General features: G+C 41.2%; 1 protein-coding gene across 2 annotated transcripts in view; it reads right to left on the bottom strand.

The window, feature by feature from the left end:
- Window positions 1-22742, bottom strand: part of LOC111973158 (receptor-type tyrosine-protein phosphatase N2) — a 275436-nt gene that overhangs the window by 216459 nt on the left and 36235 nt on the right. For both annotated transcript variants that reach the window (XR_011480953.1, XM_024000412.2), the window contains exon 2: window positions 10316-10366. Coding sequence is in view for 1 of the 2 variants with exons in the window: in XM_024000412.2 (XP_023856180.1) it covers window positions 10316-10366 (51 nt within the window). In the remaining variant the exon portion in view is untranslated. The remainder of the gene's footprint in view (window positions 1-10315; window positions 10367-22742) is intronic.

Below are 22742 nucleotides of genomic sequence, written 5' to 3'. Positions count from 1 at the left end.
TTGGAAAATTCAATAAAATTATGTCATGGCATTAGAGCTTCTGATAGGCTAATTGACATAATTTGAGTCAATTGGAGATGTACCTGTGGATGTATTTCAAGGCCTACCTTCAAATTCAGTGCCTCTTTGCTTGACATCATGGGAAAATCAAAAGAAATCAGCCAAGATCTCAGAAAAATAATTGCAGACTTCCACAAGTCTGGTTCATCCTTGGGAGCAATTTCCAAACACCTGAAGGTACCACGTTCATCTCTACAAACAATAGTATGCAAGATAAACACCATGACCAAACAGACATCATACCGCTCAGGAAGGAGACACATTCTGTCTCCTAGAGATTAACGTACTTTGGTGCGAAAAGTGAAATCAATCCAGAACAACAGCAAAGGACCCTGTGAAGATGCTGGAGGAAACAGGTATAAAAGTATCTTTATCCACAGTAAAACGAGTCCTATATCGACATAACCTGAAAGGCCGCTCAGCAAGGAAGAAGCCACTACTCCAAAACCGCCATAAAAAAGCCAGACTCCACATGCAGACAATGATCGTACTTTTTGGAGAAATGTCCTCTGGTCTGATGAAACAAAAATAGAACTGTTTGGCCATAATGACCATTGTTATGTTTGGAGGAAAAAGTGGGAGGCTTGCAAGCCGAAGAACACCATTCCAACCGTGAAGCCAAGGGGTGGCAGCATCATGTTGTGGGGTTGCTTTGCTGCAGGAGGGACTGGTGCATTTCACAAAATCGACTGGTGCACTCCACAATTTATCTGGATATATTGAAGCAACATCTCAAGACATCAGTCAGGAAGTCAAAGCTTGTCGCAAATGGGTCTTCAAAATGCGACAATGACACCAAGCATACTTCCAAAGTTGTGGCAAAATGGCTTAAAGAGAACAAAGTCAAGGTATTGGAGTGGCCTTCACAAAGCTCTGACCTCAATCCTATAGAAAATGTGTGGGCAGAACTGAAAAAGCGTGTGCGAGCATGGAGGCCTATAAAACCTGACTCAGTTACACCAGCTCTGTCATGAGGAATGGGCCAAAATTCACCCAACTTATTGTAAGGCTACCCGAAACGTTTCACCCAAGTTAAACAATTTAAAGGCAATGCTACCAAATACTAATTGAGTGTATGTAAACTTCTGACCCACTGGGAATSTGATGAAAGAAAGAAAAGCTGAAATAAATCATTCTCTCTACTATTATTCTGAAATGTCACATTCTTAAAATAAAGTGATGATACTAACTTACCTAACACAGGGAATTTTTACTAGGATTAAATGTCAGGAATTGTGAAAAAATTAGTTCAAATGTTTTTGGCTAACTGTAGGTCAGGGACTCTTGGTCTTGTCGCTCCGAGCTCCAAGTCTGTGCACTCGGTGGAAAGCCACCTTGTTTACAGTCTCTAGASGAAGTTTCAAGGCGGATTGCATGAACTCTCTGATCGCSCCCTCTGGATTATTTGATGCGTCRTCAGGAATCCCAGAAAATAATAGATMTTCACYCATGCTTRGGCTRTGTATGTCTAGTAGCGACTCACTCATCACCCTGTGTTCCCTGAGTAGAGAATCCATGTTGGAATCGAGGGTTTTTACCTTGGAAGTAAGTTCCTTGTTCTCTCCTTGGAGCAGTGGCGACCCGTCATTCAGGGCAGGTGGGGCAGAGCCTCATGGGTGGAATGTTATTAATATTTTTCATAATTTCATAATTAATTAAACATTATTTTAAAAAGCCCGCCAAACAATCTGGTGTTTCTATGTCAAATGGTTTTGTTATATTTCAGTCTTCTGTGATGTATATAAAGTGTAATGTTGGGATGCAAATTCAAAATTGAATACATTTCAACTCTATATCTGACATGGTACAGGTTTTAACCCTGTGTGAGGTGTATACTTTTGTTTCAAAGTAGATTTGTTTAAGACTACTAAGAAACACTGTGTGACCCTGATTTAACCCACTGCAGTAAAAGTTAATTAATTAATAACAGACTCAAACACGCAATAGAGTACAGCTCCTTCACAGTTGTTTCCCGCCTAAATACAGGGAAACTCGAGGTATTGTACAACGCATAGGGATCTGTACACAGTGTTATACCTTCGCTTTTGCGTTTTGCTCGCCAAAAAGACACCTAACACTCTGACTTTTTTATGTATTTCAAACTGTGTTTTAATTTCACGCTTGAACGAGCAGTACATGGTTTTTGTGGGCCACATGGAGAGTTGAACAAACAAAAGACAACACGCAAAACTGCAGAGTTATCAAATACTGAGATACTTATAATTAAATATGTGTATGACAAGTAGGTAACATGCCAAAAGAGGGCCAAAACAACGTCTGAACAAATCACTGGGGTCTGAGCTAAAACGCTGATGGACGACAGAGCACACTTTTCCAATATTGCTTTGCCAAGGCTACAGAAGTGTTCAGCTGACAAAAAATAAATATCTGTGTGTCCCCGTGCATGCACACATTACATGACGAGAGCACAGAAAGTAACCATAAGTTGACCAAAAGTAATGCACTATATAAGGAAGAAGGTGCGATTTGGGACACATCAATAGAGTTGTTTAGTGTGTGAGGCCTTGGAAAAGAAATCAGTAGAATGTTGATTGACAGATATAAGAGGCTTTTTTTGCCCCAGGGTAAATAATTCTCAATCCAGACCTTCTATCCTTCCCCATTGTGACAGACAGACAGAATCCTACCACCAGTAAAGTCATTTATCTGTGAGCACTAATGCTTAAGGATAACACAACGGATCACTAAAGCTGACAGGCAATCAAGGACAGCAAGCATTTCAGGAGGAGACCTGTCAATCTGAAGTTGGGAGAAACAGGCTCTGGAGACAATACCATTGGAAATGTCCCTGGCAGCATCCCAAACGGCACCATATTCCCAAATAATGCACTTCTTTAACACAAGGCCAATACATCCCAAATGGCACCATATTCCCTACATAGTGCACTAGTTTTGACCAGAGCCAAATCAGAAATAGGGTGCCTTTTGGGGTGCAGACTATTTCAATCTGAATAAACATGTTAACCCACATTGATTTACAATTGTAACCTCGTAATTACAAGCTACGGGCTACACAGTATGACACAGTAGGTCTATGTTAAGTGACATTGTTTAGTAATATCGGTTGATTAGATTGGAGCAGAAAAACGAAGGTGAAGCGAGGTCTATARGAAGTAGGAAGCTCTTAACAGACTACACAAGGATCTAGATTGGGGGGGGGCATCAAGCCCTTAACCAATGCAGTTTATGCTTCTCACACAAGTTTCTGGTTTAAAACATGAAGATTGTTTTCTTTAAGTGCTCACCAGAAACAGACATCTGGGAGCAAAGTATCTTGAATTAAAAAAATTAGAATGTTGTTGTCGTTAAGGATACATTGGTCTTCAAGATATTTTGCATTTGTAACAAGATACTTTTTGATGTATCCTTCCCATCTCTGGAATTACTGTAATAGTCACAGTAACTTGTCACCAGCTTTCTGTAAGTTGCTGTAATATCAGAGCAACGATACAGTACAATACTGCAAAGTTAGCCTACTATACTGTTAGAAAGTTAATGCTACTGTAATTGCAATATTAGCAATGTCCCAACACACATTAAATTGTTAGGGCACTTCTACCACATAGCAGTTCAATTGGTACATCACTCTTAATAATGGGTGCAACAAATAGCCTCAAGGCACTCGTCAAAATATTTTAATGAGCCAGAAAAAAATAATACCCTGCACCCATTAGTGTTACAAGTTTTTGCCGCTCCAAAAATATAGTATGGTACTTTATTCTGTGGGGTGGTACTTGTCGGGTTCACCTAGGGGTCATGATAAGAGTTGTACCAAAATGTTTGAAGTATTAGAATAATTGATTATACTTATGTTGTATTAATAGAAGGGGAGGAGTTATAAAACCCCTCCCACCTTACATTTATAGTGTCCTAGACTACAGATTAACAATATATATATATACATTATGAGGTTTTAATATTGTTCCACAGTTGTTTTCTAATTCTCTTTATCTGCCTCATTATAAAGAGGTCCCTCTAGAGAAATGTGTGAAGAAGGAGCTCTGCAGGGGAGTGGAGGAGATAAGACTAGTCAAACATTCCACAATAAATCAACTTTGGGGAGAGGACGTTATCTGCTAAGTTTTAGATAACACTAAAAGCCATTGTTTATATAGCTTGGTAGGCAGGGTTTTGGTCTCAGGAGTAAAAAGGTAATGACGTAGGTAGTGACATCAGGCTAGACTGAGGGTGTAACAAAACAACTTGAGACTTTTGGTTTGATGCAGAACTTACTCGGAAACATGCGTGCTACGTTCCTGATTGTCAACTTCTGTCTCCAATTGCATTAATAAAGGTTTTTGAATTATTTAATTAAAGATATTGTCATCATGCTAATTTCACTAATGAGCCAATGATTGACAAGGACGAAAGGAACAAACCCTAACATACTGAATTACAGTAAATTACTGGCAGCCAGTAGCCAGTAAAGGACTGATTTACAGGAAATGGTTTTTAGAGTACCAAAATGCAGTACTGGAGTCGGAGGGGTTGTAATGAATTACTGTAAATTACTGTTGATTTACAGGAAATGGTTTTTAGAGTACCAAAATACAGTACTGGAGTCTGTGGGGTTGTAATGAATTACTGTAAATTACTGTTGATTTACAGGAAAGGGTTTTAATATTACCAAAATACAGTACTGGAGTTTGTGGGGTTGTAATGAATTACCGTAAATTACTGGTCGCACAACAGAAAGAAAGCTAATGTAGAATTATGTTTTTAGATRTAAAAAAAAATATGGTATAGTACTGTATTCTGTGGGGTACAGCATTCTCACTAATGGGTGCAACCAATATAGCCTCTTACAAGGCACACCTCAAAAAAATATATATGAACCAGAGATTCTTACCCCGCCCCCACAACATTTTCCCACAATGCACCATAATTCACAGTATGCTGCTGTAAATATAATTGAGCCCCTATAATGTATTGCTCTTTACAGTACTGTACTGTAATATAGAATTACAGTAGCTAACTGTCAATCGTATGCTGTAAATGTACTACAATTTGTTACAGTGAGTTAATGGAGACGCTAAGAGTTCCGCCAAAAATTCTCTGCCATAGAAAAGGAGCCATTTCCTGGTGATGGTGTGAAATGACTTCCCTCTAGAAATCTCCCTCCTGTGTCAATGACTGCCATGCTAGCAGCCAGGCTGAATGAGAAACAGAGTAAGGTTGAACCAATAAACCAGGTAAGTTCTTCAGGGACCGCAAGCAGAGACTAAGTGGCAGAGCTAGTTATACAACCACACACTCTTCTCACAGTGTTATTCATTATGAGTGAATGGGTCTATAGAGTGACAGAGCATAATCTTAGATATGAATAAGGGTGCCCACATTAAAGCTGCTACTCAATAACACCCCTCAGCATTGCTCTCTGAATCGTTAGAGATGCACACATTTCCACCATGTAAACCTATTTTTCCAACACTATTTCATTGACTGAGGATATGAGGCTATATTAGGTGTGGACAGGAAATACCATTCTCCATGCGCTGTGCCCTCTTCACCTCATTGGCTGTAATCCCACTTTGGACAGGTCTCCAATGATTGATTGGCATTTAAAAACTGATAGTCAATTTCCCTGCAGCTGAAATGGAAGAATACCACTTTTATCAGGCAAAATCCTTCTTGGATACATTCAAGAATCCTCTTCTGCTTTCTTTTCCATTAGTTAAACGACAGTAGCTCAGCACACTCGGTCTCATCTTCAACATAAAGCAAGAAAGGCCTCACCACCACACTCTGTATCCAAAGAGCCTCTGGGTATTCTGCTCGAGAGGTGTCAGCAATTTCCCTTTAATTAGACTATGTAAAGCACACCGGTCAGGGTTATTAAACGCAAACCCTATTTTTCATTTCAGCACTGTGCCTCCTCTCACTCAGTTCCCTCCTGCTAAATTGGGTTAATAGGGAAATGAGGGTAGAGACATAATCTCAATTCTGTCTACACGCTGTGAGGCCAGAGCGTAATGTATAGAGAGAGAGATTCCAGGATCAAAATAACTATTTCAGCTTTTTCTTAAGATTTTATATTAGGAGTTTGGAATATAGAATCAGTGTGAAAAGATGGAGATCCAATATAAGCGTTCCTTTGCAAGCCTCACCTCATTTGTTGCATTGATTTTATAATAAGCTCGTTAGGGGCTAAACTTAGCAAAATAACATTTAGACCCAGATGTTTAGTCATTATGTTTCCTGGTGTGTAGAAAAATCAAACAGATGTGATGTCTCGTTTAGGCTTGGGATCTGTTAAAAGCATATGACAGAACAACACGGACCACACTGTATGTATCAAGCGTCTCAGAGTAGAAGTGCTGATTTAAGATCAGTTTTGCCTTTTGAATGTAGATCACAATGAATAAGCCTAGATGGACAGGGTGAAGCTGATTCTGGACCAGCACTCCTACTCGAACCCCTTGCAGTACCTCCATGGACCCCTGCCACTTTGAGTACCCCTGACCTATGCAACTGTACACAATTCTTCCCAAAGGCCAAATTAACAAAGCCTCCACATTTCCCCCCTGACTCAAGATGTGACACATTGTCATATTTGTTAACCCAGAAGTAGAAGCTTGTGTAGTTTAGTCAGCTGTGTGATTAACTTCTGGGTCTATACTTGCAAAGAATTAACAGTTCCGGTGGATTGCGAAGTCTCCACCCTCACAAAAGAAAACTCGGCTGACAGAGATAKACAACTAGTCAAACGTTTTAGAACACCTACTCATTCAAGGGTTTTTCTTTTTTACTTTTTTTCTACATTGTAGAATAATAGTGAAGACATCAAAACTATGTATAACACATGTGGAATCACGTAGTAACCAAGAAAGTGTTAAACAAATCAAAATATATTTTATATTTGAGATTCTTCAAATAGCCACCCTTTGCCTTGATGACAACTTTGCACACTCTTGGCATTCTCTCAACCAGCTTCACCTGGAATGCTTTTGCAACAGTCTTGAAGGTGTTCCCACATATGCTAAAAACGTGTTGGCTGCTTTTCCTTCACTCTTCGGTCCAACTCATCCCAAACCATCTCGATTTGCTTGAGGCAGGGGGATTGTGGAGGCCAGGTCATCTGATGCTGCACTCCATCACTCTCCTTCTTGGTAAAATAGCCTTTACACAGCCTGGAGGTGTGTTGGGTCTTGGTTCTGTTGAAAAACAAATGATAGTCCCACTAAGACCAAACCAGATGGGATGGCGTATCGATCATCCGTTCACCCACACCACGTCTCACAAAGACATGGCGGTTGGAACCAAAAATCTCCAGTTTGGACTCCAGACCAAAGGACAAATTTCCACTGGTCTAATGTCCATTGCTCGTGTTTCTTGGCCCAAGCAAGTCTTTTCTTCTTATTGGTGTCCTTAAGTAGTGATTTCTTTGCAGCAATTCGACCATGAAGGCCTGATTCACACAGTCTCCTATGAACAGTTGATGTTGAGATGTTTCTGTTACTTGAACTCTGTGAAGCATTTATTTGGGCTTCAATTTATGAGGCTGGTAACTCTAATGAACCTATCCTCTGCAGCAGAGGTAAGTCTGGGTCTTCAATTCCTGTGGCGGTCATCATGAAAGCCAGTTTCATCATAGTGCTTGAAGGTTTTTGCGACTGCAATTGAAGAAACATTCAAAGTTTCTTGACTGACCTTCACGTCTTAAAGTAACGATGAAGTGTCATTTGTCTTTGCTTATTTGAGCTGGTCTTGCCATAATATGGACTTTCTCTTTTACCAAATAGGGCTATCTTCTGTATACCCCCCCCCCCCACCTTGTCACAACATAACTGATTGGCTCAAACGTATTAAGGAAAGAAATTCCACAAATTAACTTTTAAGAAGGCACACCTGCTAACTGAAATGCATTCCAGGTGACTACCTCATGAAGCTGGTTGAGAGAATGCCAACAGTGTGCAAAGCTGTCATGAAGGCAAAGGGTGGCTATTTGAAGAATCTCAAATATAAAATATATGTTGATTTGTTAAACCCTTTTTTGGTTACCACATGATTCCATATGTGTTATTTCATTGTTTTGATGTCGTCACTATTATTCTACAATGTAGAAAATAGTCAAAATMWWAAAAAAAACTTGAAAGTTGAGGTGTTCTAAAACTTTTGAACGGTAGTGTATACTGCGTGTTCTCCATCTTTTTTCTCCCAGGACATGTCATTTCATTTTCAATGGTATGAACACTCATAGCTAGAGGCAAACTACAGAGGCAATTCTTCCTATACTCTATATATAACCATGACAACTTGGCTGAGAGACTGAGCTTCTGTGTAGATGTTATACAATGAAAAAACACTACAAATATTCTACATTTCTTTATTTTCCCAAATTTGTGTTTGGCCCTAAAAACTTTGTGCTTGTCTCACACTTGACTTATCAGCTTTGTTTGAGCTGAATGTTTTTATAGAACCTCTGGTGCTTCTCTCAGGTTTACATGCCAAATGGCAACCAATTACATACAGTGCGTTCAGAAAGTATTCAGACCCCCTCCCTTTTTCCACATTTTGTTACATTACCGCCTTATTCTAAAATAGATAAAATAAATACAAATGTAATGAATCTACAAACAATACCCCATAATGACAAAAAAACAGGTTTTTAGAAATGTTAGCAAATTTATTTAAATAAAAGATAGAAACCTTATTTACACAAGTATTCAGACCCTTTGCTATGAGACTCGAAATTGAGCTCAGGTGCCTCCTGTTTCCATTGATCATCCCTGAGATGTTTCAACAACTTGATTGGAGTCCACCTGTGGTAAATTCAATTGATTGGACATGATTTGGAAAGGCACACACCTGTCTATATAAGGTCCCACAGTAACAGTGCATGTCAGAGCAATAATCAAGCCATGAGGTTGAGGGAATTGTCCATGGAGCTCCAAGACAGGATTATGTCAAGGCACAGATCTGGGGAAGGGTACCAAAYATTGTCTGCAGCATTGAAGGTCCCAGGAACACAGTGGCCTCCATAATTCTTAAATGGAAGAAGTTTGGACCCACCAAGACTCTTCCCAGAGCTGGCCGCCTGGCCAAACTGAGCAATCGGGGGAGAGGGGCCTTGGTCAGGGAGGTGAGCAAGAACCCGATGGTCACTCTGACAGAGCTCCAGAGTTCCTCTGTGGAGAAGGAAGAATCTTCCACAAGGACAACCATCTCTGCAGCACTCCACCAATCAGGCCTTTATGGTAGAGGTGCCAGATGGAAGCCACTCCTCAGTAAAAGGCACATGACAGCGCGCTTGGAGTTTGCCAAAGACACCTAAAGGCCTCTCAGACCATGAGAAACAAGATTCTCTGGTCTGATGAAACCAAGATTGAACTCTTTGGCCTGAATGCCAAGCGTCACGTCTGGACGAAACCTGGCACCATCCCTACGGTGAAGCATGGTGGTGGCAGCATCATACTGTGGGGACATTTTTCAGCAGCAATGACTTGGAGACTAGTCAGGATGGAGGGAAAGATGAACAGAGCAAAGGATAAAGAGATCGTTGATGAAAACCTGCTCCAGAGTGCTCAGACTAGAACAACGACCCTAAGCACACAGCCAAGACAACGCAGGACTGGCTTCGGGACAAATCCCTGAATGTCCTTGAGTGGCCCAGCCAGAGCCTGGACTTGAACCCGATCTAACATTTCTGGAGAGACCTGAAAAAAGCTGTGCAGCGACGCTCCCCATCCAACCTGACAGAGCTTTAGAGGATCTACAGAGGAGAATGGGTGAACTCCCCAAATACAGGTGTGCCAAGCTTGTAGCGTCATACCCAAGAAGACTCGAGGTTGTAATCGCTGCCAAGGGTGCTTCAACAAAGTACTGAGTAAAGGGTCTGAATACTCATGTGATAGTTCAGTTGTTGTTTAATTTATACATTTGAAAATATTTCTAAAAACCTGTTTTTGCTTTGTCATTATGGAGTATTGTGTGTAGATTGATGAGGAATTTTAGAATAAGGCTGTAACGTAACAACATTTTTTAAAAGTCAATGGGTGTGAATACTTTCCGAATGCACTGTATTCAGTAAATTACCATTGACCAGAGCCATATGGGCCCTGATCAAAATTAGTGCACTATAAAGAGAATAGGGTGCTATTTGAGTGTTTCAGAATAGTGTGTGAGTCAATACGATTTGATACCATCACTGAAGGGCTACTGTATAATGAGGATGGTGGGCAATTGGTTGATAGTCACTTTTTAGATGTGAATCCTATGGAGCTGGTTAGCTTACCGTTAGCGCAGAACTCGTAAGGTGTACAGAGCTCATCCTCAAACAGGCAACCTGAAACAGATAGAGAAATGAAAACTTAAAACACAATTTACAACACATCACAATCATACTCAAAGGGACAATACACTGGACGCTGATGATGTGGACGTCGATTAAGGCAGCCCCACCCCCCCCACCAGCACCTCTCTGATTCAGACGGGTTGGGTTAAATGCGGAAGACACATTTCGGTTGAATGTGTTCAGTTGTGCAAATGACTAGGTATCCCCTTTCCCGTCCCTGTGCTAATCTCTGTCATCTCTATTCAATCTAAATGTCCCCGTTAATAAGGGTCAAGGAGTGAGATAAAACGATTAAAAAAGGCAACATTAGCAAGAACACTGATTGTACATCAGGGCTCTTCACATAACCACATTCGAGGAGTACAGAGGCACACAGCACTGTCATACACCCCTGTGCCATTGGCTTTTAGCATGAGCTCTATGCCAGTGTGTTCCAAGAGCACCAGCTGCCAGCCACGGCTCCACACTTTTCAGTGTTAAATTAACACACTGCTTAGTGTAAAGCCTTGTTTGCTTATTTCCCAGAGTGCCTTGCCTCTCAAGTGAATTCTAAAGTTACCACCCATGACTGTATTTGTTTGTGACAGAGATGTGGTTGTTGCATTCATCCAGMTTCAATCCTGATTTAATGTAGGCAGGCTGTACAGTAGGTGGCAGTGTATGCACCTAGAAGTTGGATCCGCCAAATCCCGAAAAAGATTTCTCAGTCCTGTGGCCTTCAAGCAAAATCATAGCGACAATGATTTAAATTAGTTAAAAATTCAACAATGATTTAAATTAGTTAAAAATTCAACGCACAATTCATATGGCCATGGGATGGGAGAGAGAGAGAGGTCATGAGCAGATGAGCTCCCAACTTGTTCAGCATGTTTAAAAAAAATGGATTTATGATTTTTTGTCAGGGACATGAACTGGATGCTACCCTCTACAACATAACCTTCACTCCAAATCAAAACTCCAAACCTACAACCTGATTTTGGACGGAATTACCTGGAATGCTTCCTACACCCAAGGCTTATTATTCCCAAATTATACAGCAAATGCTCTGGCAAACAAGCAGAGACCTGAAAACACCATCTCTCGAGTTTTTACTCTCCTCAGAACACAGGCACTGTTGGGGCGAGTGACTCTGAACGTACAATGGCTAGCCCCAAGTCGTTATATATATATATAATAGTTTTTATTGTGCATTTTGCTATTTGCCTCATGACTCCTGCATGTTTTGTTGACTATGAACTTTCTTTACCCAACCGTGGGACAGACTATGTTTGTTCCCACACTCGGGACTCTGACTCTCTATTGGTTACACAGTCTTTTGGCCTCCCATCCCATTCTAAACACCTCTCGCTGACTTTGTATTCATGTTACCTGATGTAATTGCTGTACAATATGATCTTGTTGCCATCTGATGGACATTCAGATGTCATAAATCAGCACTGCAGAGCTCTCCCTGTCCTATGCCGTGCCTTGATTGTATTACTGTTGATGATATCTGGAAATGTGCATGCACACTCTGGCCCATCATGTTGCTAGCCCCAATTCTGACTTGTGCTCTGATATCTGCTTCACTGATTTCTGCTGTCGTAAAAGCCTGGGTTTTCTGCACGTAAACACTAGAAGCGTATTACCTAAAATGGATTAATTGAAAGTGTGGGTTCACAGCTCCAATCCAGATGTGTTGGTCATTACTAAGACGTGGTTAAGGAAGAGTGTTTTGAATACTGATGTTAACCTTTCTGGTTGAAACCTTTTTCGTAAAGACAGATCTTCCAAAGGTGGGGGAGTGGCAATCTTTACCAAGGATCACCTTCAGAGCTTGGTTGTCTCCACCAAGTCTGTCCCCAAACAATTTGATTTGCTGGTTTTAAGTATTAAACTTTCAAATAACTCTTTGTTGACTGTTGATGGGTGCTATCGTCCTCCATCAGCACTGTACCCTACCTGCCCCAATTGCTCTCCTGGCCCCTTACACCAAGTCTGAATTTGTCCTGCTAGGTGACCTAAACTGGGAAATGCTTAAACCACCTGACCAAGTCCTAAAGCAATGGGACTCCCTAAATCTTTCTCAGATTATTACCAATCCCACAAGGTATGACTCCAAACACCCAGAAAAGGCTACTCTTCTTGATGTTATCCTCACAAATAATCCTGATAGGTATCAGTCTGGCGTTTTCTGTAATGACCTTAGTGATCACTGTTTTACAGCCTGTGTTCGCAATGGCTGCTCAGTGAAACGACCTGTCCTGATTTGTCATAGATGCTTGCTAAAAAAACTTTKATTCCTTCACAAACTGGCCTCTGTAAAATGGTATAGAATCAGCTTGATCCTGTTACATCTGCCCCTGCCAGGCCCTCTACTTCTTATCCTGTGTCTCCCTAACCTGCCGCCACACCCCCAGTGCTCTCTCCCTCTCGCTCTCTGTGTGTGGATCTGATTGTGTGAGTGGAGACAGGTGTGCTGGAGTCAGACCAGATCCCCACCAGCTGAAAGCTGTTCCATAATCAAGACCTCTACAAATACTCAGCCCTGCCACTTCCACACTGTCAGATCGTAGCCGCTGCTCATTCCGTCCGCTCTGACTCTGGTCCCTGTCGCCAGTATCTCGTCAGTCCTTCTTCCCTGCCCTGGACTCCCGCTCTACTGCTTCCTTGGATTCCGCTCCGGACCTGCTTACCCTGCTCCCCTTGCCCCAGCCGCAGCCTCAGTTCCTGGTTCCCTGCTACCTGCCCGAGCTCCCCCTGGCCCTGCACCCCATCGCCCCCAGCTTTTCAATAAATACCGTGGTTACCTTATCCCTGTCTCCTCCCCTGAGTCTCCACTTGGGTTCACCTGCTCCACCATGTGTAACAGATCCCCTCTGTTGAACACGCTTGGACCTTATTTTTTATATTTTCAGTGGCATTGTTAACAAACACACCCCATCAAGAAAATGAGAATTAAAAACAGGTTCAGCCCTTGGTTTGACCGTGATCTTGCAGAGTTACTCCACCTCAAGAATTGCATTTGGCGAAAGGCTTGGCACACGCATGCTCAGGCTGACTGGCTCTCATTCAGGCAAATGAGAAATAAGTGCACTCAGGCTATCCAGAAGGCCAAAGTTAGTTACTTTAAGGAGCAGTTCTCCAGACCCCAAGAGGATCTGGAAAACAGTTACAGACTTGGAGAATAAACCATCCTCACATCTGCCCATGTCCCTTAAAGTTGATGATGTGGTTGTTACTGACAAGAAGCACATGGCTGAGCTCTTTAATCACCACTTTAATCACCATTAAGTCAGGATTCCTATATGACTCTACCATGCCTTCTTGCCCGTCAAACATTTCCTCATCACCCACCCCTTCTAAATGTGACTATCCCCGATGCTTCTCCCTCTTTTTCTCCTGCCCGCTACAAAGTTTCTCCCTACAGGGAGTCACTGCAGAGTCCGAGGTGCTAAAAGAGATCCTGAAACTTGACCCTAAAAAAACATCTGGGTCAGATGATTTACACCCTTTCTTCTTTAAGGTTGCTTCCCCTATTATCGCCAAGCCTATCTCCGACCTTTTTAACCTGCCTCTACTTTCTGGGGAGGTTCCCATTGCTTGGAAGGCAGGCACAGTTTGTCCTTTATTTAAAGGCGGAGATCAAGCTGATCCTAAGTTATAGGCCTACTTCTATTTTGCCCTGTTTATCAAAAGTGTTGGAAAAAATTGTCAATAATAAACTGACTGGCTTTCTTGATGTCTATAGTATTCTCTCTGGTATGCAATCGGGTTTCCGCTCAGGTTATGGATGTGTCACTGCAACCTTAAAGGTCCTCAATGATGTCACCATTGCTCTTGATTCTAAGCAATGTTGTGCTGCTGTTTTTGTTGACTTGGCCAAAGCTTTTGATACGGTAGACCATTCCATTCTTGTGGGCTGGCTAAGGAGTATTGGGGTCTTTGGCATGGTTTGCTAACTACCTCTCTCAAAGAGTGCAGTGTTTAAAGTCAGAACATCTGCTGTCTCAGCCACTGCCTGTCACCAAGGAAGTACCRCAAGGCTCAATCCTAGGCCCCACGCTCTTCTCAATTTACATCAACAACATAGCTCAGGCAGTAGGAAGCTCTCTCATCCATTTATATGCAGATGATACAGTGTCATACTCAGCTGCCGTTTCCCTGGATTTTGTGCCAAATGCTCTACAACAAAGCTTTCTTAGTGTCCAACAAGCTTTCTCTACCCTTAATCTTGTTCTGAACACCTCCAAAACAAAGGTAATGTGGTTTGATAAGAAGAATGCCCCTCTCCCCACAGGTATGATTACTACCTCTGAAGGTTTAGAGCTTGAGGTAGTCACCTCATACAAGTACTTGGGAGTGTATCTAGACAGTGCACTGTCCTTCTCTCAACACATATCAAAGCTGCAGGCTAAGGTTAAATCTAGACTTGGCTTCCTCTATCATAATTGCTCCTCTTTCTCCCCAGCTGCCAAACTAACCCTGATTCAGATGACCATCCTACCCATGCTAGATTACGGAGACATCATTTATAGATCGGCAGGTAAGGGGGCTCTCGAGCAGCTAAATGTTCTTTACCATTCGGCCATCTGATTTGCCACCAATTCTCCTTATAGGACACATCGCTTCACTCTACACTCCTCTGTAAACTGGTCATCCCATCACAAGACCCACTGGTTGATGCTTATTTATAAAAACCTCTTAGGCCTCACTCCCCCCTATCTGAGATATCTACTGCAGCCCTCATCCTCCACATACAACACCCGTTCTGCCAGTCACATTCTGTTAAAGGTCCCCAAAGCACACACATCCCTGGGTCGCTCGTCTTTTCAGTTCGCTGCAGCTAGCGACTGGAACGAGCTGCAACAAACACTCAAACTGGACAGTTTTATCTCAATCTCTTCATTCAAAGACTCAATCATGGACACTTAATGACAGTTGTGGCTGCTTTGTGTGATGTATTGTTGTCTCTACCTTCTTGCCCTTTGCTGTTGTCTGTGCCCAATAATGTTTATACCATGTGTTGTGCCGCTACCATGTTGTGTTGCTACCATGTTGTCATGTTGTGTTGCTACCTGCCTTGCTATGTTCTTGTCTTAGGTCTCTCTTTATGTAGTGTTGTGTTGTCTCTCTTGTTGTGATGTGTGTTTTGTCCTATGTATATATATATTTATTTTTTTAAATCCCAACCCCTGTCCCTGCAGGAAGCCTTTTGCCTTTTGGTAGGCTGTCATTGTAAATAAGAAATTGTTGTTAACTGACTTGCCTAGTTAAATAAAGGTTAAATAAATAAATAAAATACAAATCATGTTGAGAGCCTAGTTTTACCCTAACACAGTGGCCTCAATCTCCTGGTTTAAAGGCATGTACATCACATTATGCTGGTTTGCAAAGTGATATATGTGTTATTCTTTCTGGAATTCAGACAGAATTGGGATATCAAACACTATATATTTTTATTCACCTGCAACCTGCATCCAGAATGACTGCCGGGTTGGGCATATTAAGATACAAGACTGCCTAAACCATCTAAACTGGAACAACCATTTCAGTAACGGGAACAATAATTCCAAGAAACAAATATGTTGTTTATATTTAAGTAGCATAAAATTGATTAATCAATTTACATGCAACAACATAGATATTGAAACAAACAATTCAAAAAGCATGCTGGGAAATATGGTATTTTACACCAATGAGTTAACATTTACAGAGTTAATTTAACACCTGAATTAACACTAGAAATATTACACTGACAAATCAACACGAGGTAACACTTGCCAATTTGCTGTGTGTGTAACTGTGGTCTGCTCAGGGTTGCTGCTTATGTGATGTGGGACAATGTCATGGTAGACGTCATCAAAATTATCTTTAATAATCTCTCTCGCTTGCTCTCTTGCTAGCTAACGTTAGCATTGTTAGCAAATTTTGACAAACTTTTCTAGCTAATGACAACATTGTCATCCGCCTACAGAAGGAATTTGACAACTTGATAATGATGAAAAAATTGTTTGGAAACAGGTGCATGGCAGAATGGTCTGAGTAGGAGGAGAAGCCTTGGACAGAATACTTTAAAAACTTCTTCAGGCTAGGGTCCTTTTTTCTCCATTTCCGCCTGACCGACGTGCCCAAAGTAAACTGCCTGTTGCTCAGGCCCTGAAGCCAGAATATGCATATCATTTGTACCATTAGAAAGAAAACACTCTGAAGTTTGTAGAAATGTTCAAATAATGTAGGAGACTACAACACAATAAATGTGGTAGGAGAAAATCCAAAGAAAAACCAAACAGATAATTTTTTTTGGAGAGCCCATGGTCTTACAATGAAAAGTATAGGGAAATAATTAAATCTAGCTCCCAGTATGCAATTCCTATGGCTTCCACAGGGTTTCAGCACTCTATGTTCAAGGTTTCAGGCTTCTTCCAAAACGAGTAAGAATAATGAGTTTTAGTACTGGGACACACTATTGGAAATTCGTGTATGCGTGCGCGATGAAGACAAGACGCACCTACTAATATTGGTTTCCTACTGAACATACTTCTTTCCGAATGAAATATTATAGTTTGATTACGTTTTAGTGTATCTGAAGAGTCAATAGAAACATTTTMACTTGTTTTAACACAGTTTAGRGGTAGKTTTTTGGATTCCTTTCTCTGCATGTTGAACGAGTGGATTACTCAAATCGATGACGCCAACTAAACAGACTTTTGGGATATAACAAAGGATTTTATCTAACAAAACGACACTACATGTTATAGCTGGGACCCTTTGGATGACAAATCAGAGCAAGATGTTCAAAAAGTAAGTGAATATTTAATCYCTATTTGTGAATTTATGAAACCTGTGCCGGTGGAAAAGTATTTTGATGTGGTGCGCCTTCCTCAAACAATTGCATGGCATGCTTTCACTGTAATGGCTAATGCAAATCGGACAGCGCAGTTAGATTAACAAGAATTTAAGCTTTCAACTGATATAAGACACTTGTATGTACCTACATGTTTAATATCCATAATTTGAATTGCACGCCCTCCAGTTTCACCGGAAGTTGTCCCACTAGCGGGACTCCTAGCCTTAAGTTAAGAAAACGAATGGGAGTCATCTATATCTATATATCTATATATATATATAGAGAGAGAGATTTTTTACATTTATTTCAGGAACATCATTAAAAATGTAATGTTCTCTTGGCTAAATTTGATTAGAGTCACACAATGCACTAATAGCTATTTAATAGTCAGAGGAGTGCCATTCCACAAAGGGACATAATCACAAAGCCATTATGTAGCTCTGCTTTCAGGGACAAACGCACTCATGCACGCACACACACACATACAATTTTTCTCTTTCACACCAAATGTCTCCAGCTGTTCAGCAGTGGCAGTCGGTGTTGTTTAAGATGGAGGACAATTTTTTTTTTTTTTATGTACATGGCCTTATTTCTATTACATCATTCATATTCCATTCACCCAGTTCAATGTAACAGCGATAGGTTTAGGATACTACATGATACTCTAATGTTCCCTATACCCATCATGAGGTTGCTACAACCTAGCCTATGAATTAACGTTTACAACGTAGGTGCACACATGTCGAGAGAATTMTTTTTAGGTGACAGACTGACACATGGACAGACAGTGACACATTCAACACCGCCTTACACACTCTTGCCTGCATCTAGCTGATATACAGTAGGGTGTAACCATTAGTCCAACAGTTGCAAACAAGAGTTTCTATTGGACAAATTCAGGTAGGTTTTTCCCTGTTTCCTTCTGTTTTCTTCTGTTTAAGAAATGTTTTCCAACAGAATGAATAAACTTATTTTTTTGTTGTTGATTTATTATTATAATTGRTTTTACCCCTTTTTTTCTCCCCAATTTAGTTGTATCCAATTGGTAGTTACAGTCTTGTCTCATCGCTGCAACTCCCATACAAACTCTGAAAAACAACCCAACCAAGCTGCCCTGCTTCTTGACACAATGCCCACTTAACCCGGAAGCCAGCCACACCAATGTGTCGGAGTAAACARSGTACACCTGGCGACCGTGTCAGCATGCACTGCGCCCGGCCTGCCACTGGAGTTGCTAGTGCTTCATGGGACAAGGACATCCCTGCCGGCCAAACCCTCCCCTAACCTGGACAATGCTGGGCCAATTGTGTGCCGCTCCATGGGTCTCCCGGTCAGAGCCTGGACTCAAACCCAGAATCTCTAGTGGCACAGCTAGCCCTGCGATGCAATGCCTTAGACCACTGCGCCACTCGGGAGGCCACTGAATGAATACACTTCCATAGCAGCCACATTATATTCCTTCTCACATCTATTCGCTCTCCTCCACTCACCTTTTCCRTTTGCTTGTGGACTCCAATGCACAACACATCAGCTGTATGTGACCAGGCAAAAAAAACTTTCCAAGCCAAACCATATGATAACCGCTTCACACAGTCTACATCATTGTCACCATATTAGCTAAAGTAACATCATAGTCAACATAGCTAATAGAAATAAGGCGTTAAACCTGCTACAATCACGCAGTAATGTTACAGTCCACAGTCAGTAAGCAGTTTAGCACTTACACCCGTGGGCCCCGTGGCAATAAAATAGTCAAACCAAAAGCTTACCTTGACTTGGAAGAGTTCCAGTGTTGTGTTCGATAGTSATAGCCAGCTAGCTAACATAGCATTCATCTGTTTGAGCAGGGTGTTTGAGTATGCTAAACTAGCTAGCTGCATTTGCTWGCTWAGTAAGCGAAACTGAAAATGAAAAAAAAACATGAAATCTCTCTCTCTCTAGCTTCTCCTTCATTTTAGAAGAAATTAGCTTGTTTAAAACTGTTCAACTATTGTKTTTCTCTCTCTGAGTCAACTACTCACTACATTTTATGCACTGCAGTGCTAGCCTATGCTTTCAGTACTAGATTAATTCTCMSATCATTTGATTGGGTGGACAACATGTCAGTTCATGTCTTCCAGAAGTTGTCATAATTACTGTGTAAGTCTATGGAAGGGGCTGAGAACCAAGAGCCTCCTAGGTTTTGTATTGAAGTCAATGTATCCATAGGAGGACAGAAGCTAGCTGTCCATTGTGCTACCCTACAGAGTGCTGTTGAGAATACTGTAGACTTTAATTGCAAAACAGTGGGTTTTAATCAATTATTTGCTGCAGTGAATATATTTAGTATAGTTTTATCTAAAAAGGATAACTTTTTAAATGTTTTAAAATGGTTATTTCTATGAAATTCACTGAGGAGGATGGTCCTCCCCTTCCTCCTCTGAGGAGCCTCCTCCACTGCTGTCCAGATATATAAAAGCCTGAGGAAAGACTGTCACTCAACTGTCAAGTGCCTGGAAAATGGCACCCAAGGCTTCCCTTAGCCACTCCATACTCAATCTCTCACATCTCAACTCTCCGCAATGTTGCAAACCCTTCAGACTGAACCAACTTCATGAAGCATCTCAGAGTAGGAACGCTGACCTAGGATCAAGTCCCCCCTGTATGTAAGCATTTTCAGTATGATCAAAAAGGCAAAACCGATCCTAGAAGAGCACTGAGAAGTTTTGTGAAAACTGACCAATATCCCTGTGAGATGTGTCCGGAATGTAGCCTATGCATTTTGAACACAACCCGGACCATGCGTCAGTGCTTCAAGACCCTCAACAAACCATGCGATGTCCTCTTCATTATGTTCCTCACCGCTTGGCAATTACTGTCAGTGCCCTCAACTTTACCACCTAATCACTCCACCAACTACTTCATTCATCATGTTGTCTCTGAGGGCTTGTCAGCTCTCAATATTAATTAATGCCTTCAATTTAATGAATTGTCCGCCGTGTGTGTGTGTGTGTGTGTGTGTGTGTGTGTGTGTGTGTGTGTGTGTGTGTGTGTGTGTGTGTGTGTGTGTGTGTGTGTGTGTGTGTGTGTGTGTGTGTGTGTGTGTGTGTGTGTGTGTGTGTGTGTGTCCGTGTCCGTGTCCGTGTCCGTGTCCGATAGTACTGAGTGAATGTAAGACGGGCAGGACGTCCAATTGATAACGCCACCGTCGCCACTCCACCACACCCGGAGGCGGCGGCAGCGATTATTAAAATGGACTCAGTGAGGATAATGTTGATTACCTCAGGACCCAAAAAATGCTAAATGGATCGTGTGGTTATCATCAGGTATCTGAGGAGAGAAAATCTTCAGAGAGAAACTCATATCTAAATTAAACATCCATATTACAACACATTACTATTTGTTATCTTGTAAAGGAGCACTAACTGAACAGAACTATCACAGATAGGGGTATATCAAACATGGAACACACACAGCAACATGGATTTGTACTTGCTTGGATAACACAGTCTAGTTTTAAAAAATTACTTTAGGAGTAGCCCCAGCATTTAGGAGTAGCCTCAGCATTTAGGAGTAGCCCCAGCATTTAGGAGTAGCCCCAGCATTTAGGAGTAGCCCCAGCATTTAGGAGTAGCCTCAGCTATCCTGCTTCTGAAAGGTTCCAAGAATTGTGTGAGGGGTTGGATTGGGTGGATTTCTCAATACCCTTCTCCGACCTTTGTATTGGGTAGTTCAATGGTGAGAAATGTCTCAGTCTCTGGAGCAAAAACTTTGTGCTATACAGGAGCATGAGTACAGGACATCAATAAGCTGCTCCCAATCATTTTAAACCTGCATCAGGAAATTGAGTCTATCATAGTTCATGTGGGATTCAATGACATTATGAAGGACAGCTCAGAACAGCTAATGATGCATTTTAAAGATCTGATTGGGTCTCAGCTTGACACCAACAAACACCCAATAATATCTAGCCCTGTGCCCTCCCTAAATTGTGGRATTGAATGTTTCAGCAGGCTTTTATCCCTCCATAACTGGCTACGTGACTATTGCAGCTCTGTGGGTGTAACATTTATTGACAAATGTGATACCTTTTGGATACAAAGCTTTTTGTATAAGGAGAATGAGATACATCCAAATAATTTGGGTTCTTGGATCCTTTCACAACATTATAAGGCTGCATAGTCACTTTAACCATATCTACATGTACATACTACCTCAATCAGCCTGACTAACCAGCGTCTGTATGTAGCCTCACTACTTTTATAGCCTCGCTACTGTATATAGCCTGTCTTTTTACTGTTGTTTTATTTCTTTACTTACCCATTGTTCACCTAACACATTTTTTGCACTATTGGTTAGAGCCTGTAAGTAAGCATTTCACTGTAAGGTCTACACCTGTTGTATTCGGTGCACGTGACAAATAAACTTTGATTTAAGAGCGTCTGCTAAATGACTTAAATGTAAATGTAAATGTAAATTTGATTTGAGACAGTGAATCTAGCCCAGTTCAATTAATCCCTACCAAGTTGTCATAATGCTTCAGCAAATGTACATTATCCCAGGGGCGTTGGTAGACACAATGTAAGTCACCTAATTTATGTCCCTCTAAGTGCCCTGAATGCCTCTGCTGATCCTACAGCTATTGTATGCAGTAATCATGTGTCTATGAACAAGACTTATACTGTTAGCACTAAGCCGGTGTGCCCTAGTAGGAAGTCCACTGTGTGCAGCTCACCCTGCACTAACATAAATAACGTGAGCATGTCTACTTCTGCTAAACTTCTCAGTAAAGCAATGAAAACAATCAAACACCCCAGCAAAGTGCTAAAAAGTAGCCCACGTTAACATATGTTGCTTAAGAAACAAGGTCCATGAAATCAATAATTTGCTAGAAACAGATTCAATTCATATTCTGACAATCTCCGAAACTCACTTAGATAATACCTTTGATACAGTGGTAACAACACATGGTTATAACACCTACAGAAATGCCAATGGTGGAGGCGTTGCTGTTTATATTTAAAACCACATTCCTGTAAAGCTTATAGAGGATCAGATGTTAAATAATGTTGAYGWAATATAGCTACAGGTTTATCTGCCTAACCTAAAGCCCATTATTGTGGGAAGCTGCTYTAGACCACGAAGTGCTAACAGTCAGTATCTGGATAACATGTGTGAAATGCTTGATAGTGTACAGTATYTGATCAACAGAGATTTTCTGTGTAATTTAAATATTGACTGGCTTCAAACTGTAACCAGGGCCAGCAACCCGGTTCAGGTTACCAGTCAACCTACCAGGGTAGTAACAAACAGCACAGGAATGAAATCTTCAACGTGTATTGATCACATCTTTACTAATGTTGCAGAAATTTGCATTAAAGTATRCAAATCCATCTGATGTAGTGATCACAAAATAGTAGCCATATGTAGGATAACTAAAGTTCCAAAGGCTGGGCCTAATATGGTGTATAGTAGGTCAGACAACAAMTTTTGTAGTGATTTCTATTTTGTTGATGTAAATAATATTTGTTGGTCTGTGGTGTGTAATGAGGAGCAACC

This window comes from Salvelinus sp. IW2-2015, linkage group LG14, assembly GCF_002910315.2.
Source record: "Salvelinus sp. IW2-2015 linkage group LG14, ASM291031v2, whole genome shotgun sequence".
Classification (NCBI taxonomy): domain Eukaryota; kingdom Metazoa; phylum Chordata; class Actinopteri; order Salmoniformes; family Salmonidae; genus Salvelinus; species Salvelinus sp. IW2-2015.
The sequence above is the reverse complement of the archived record's forward strand: the minus strand, read 5'-3'. Positions and strand labels throughout refer to the sequence as shown.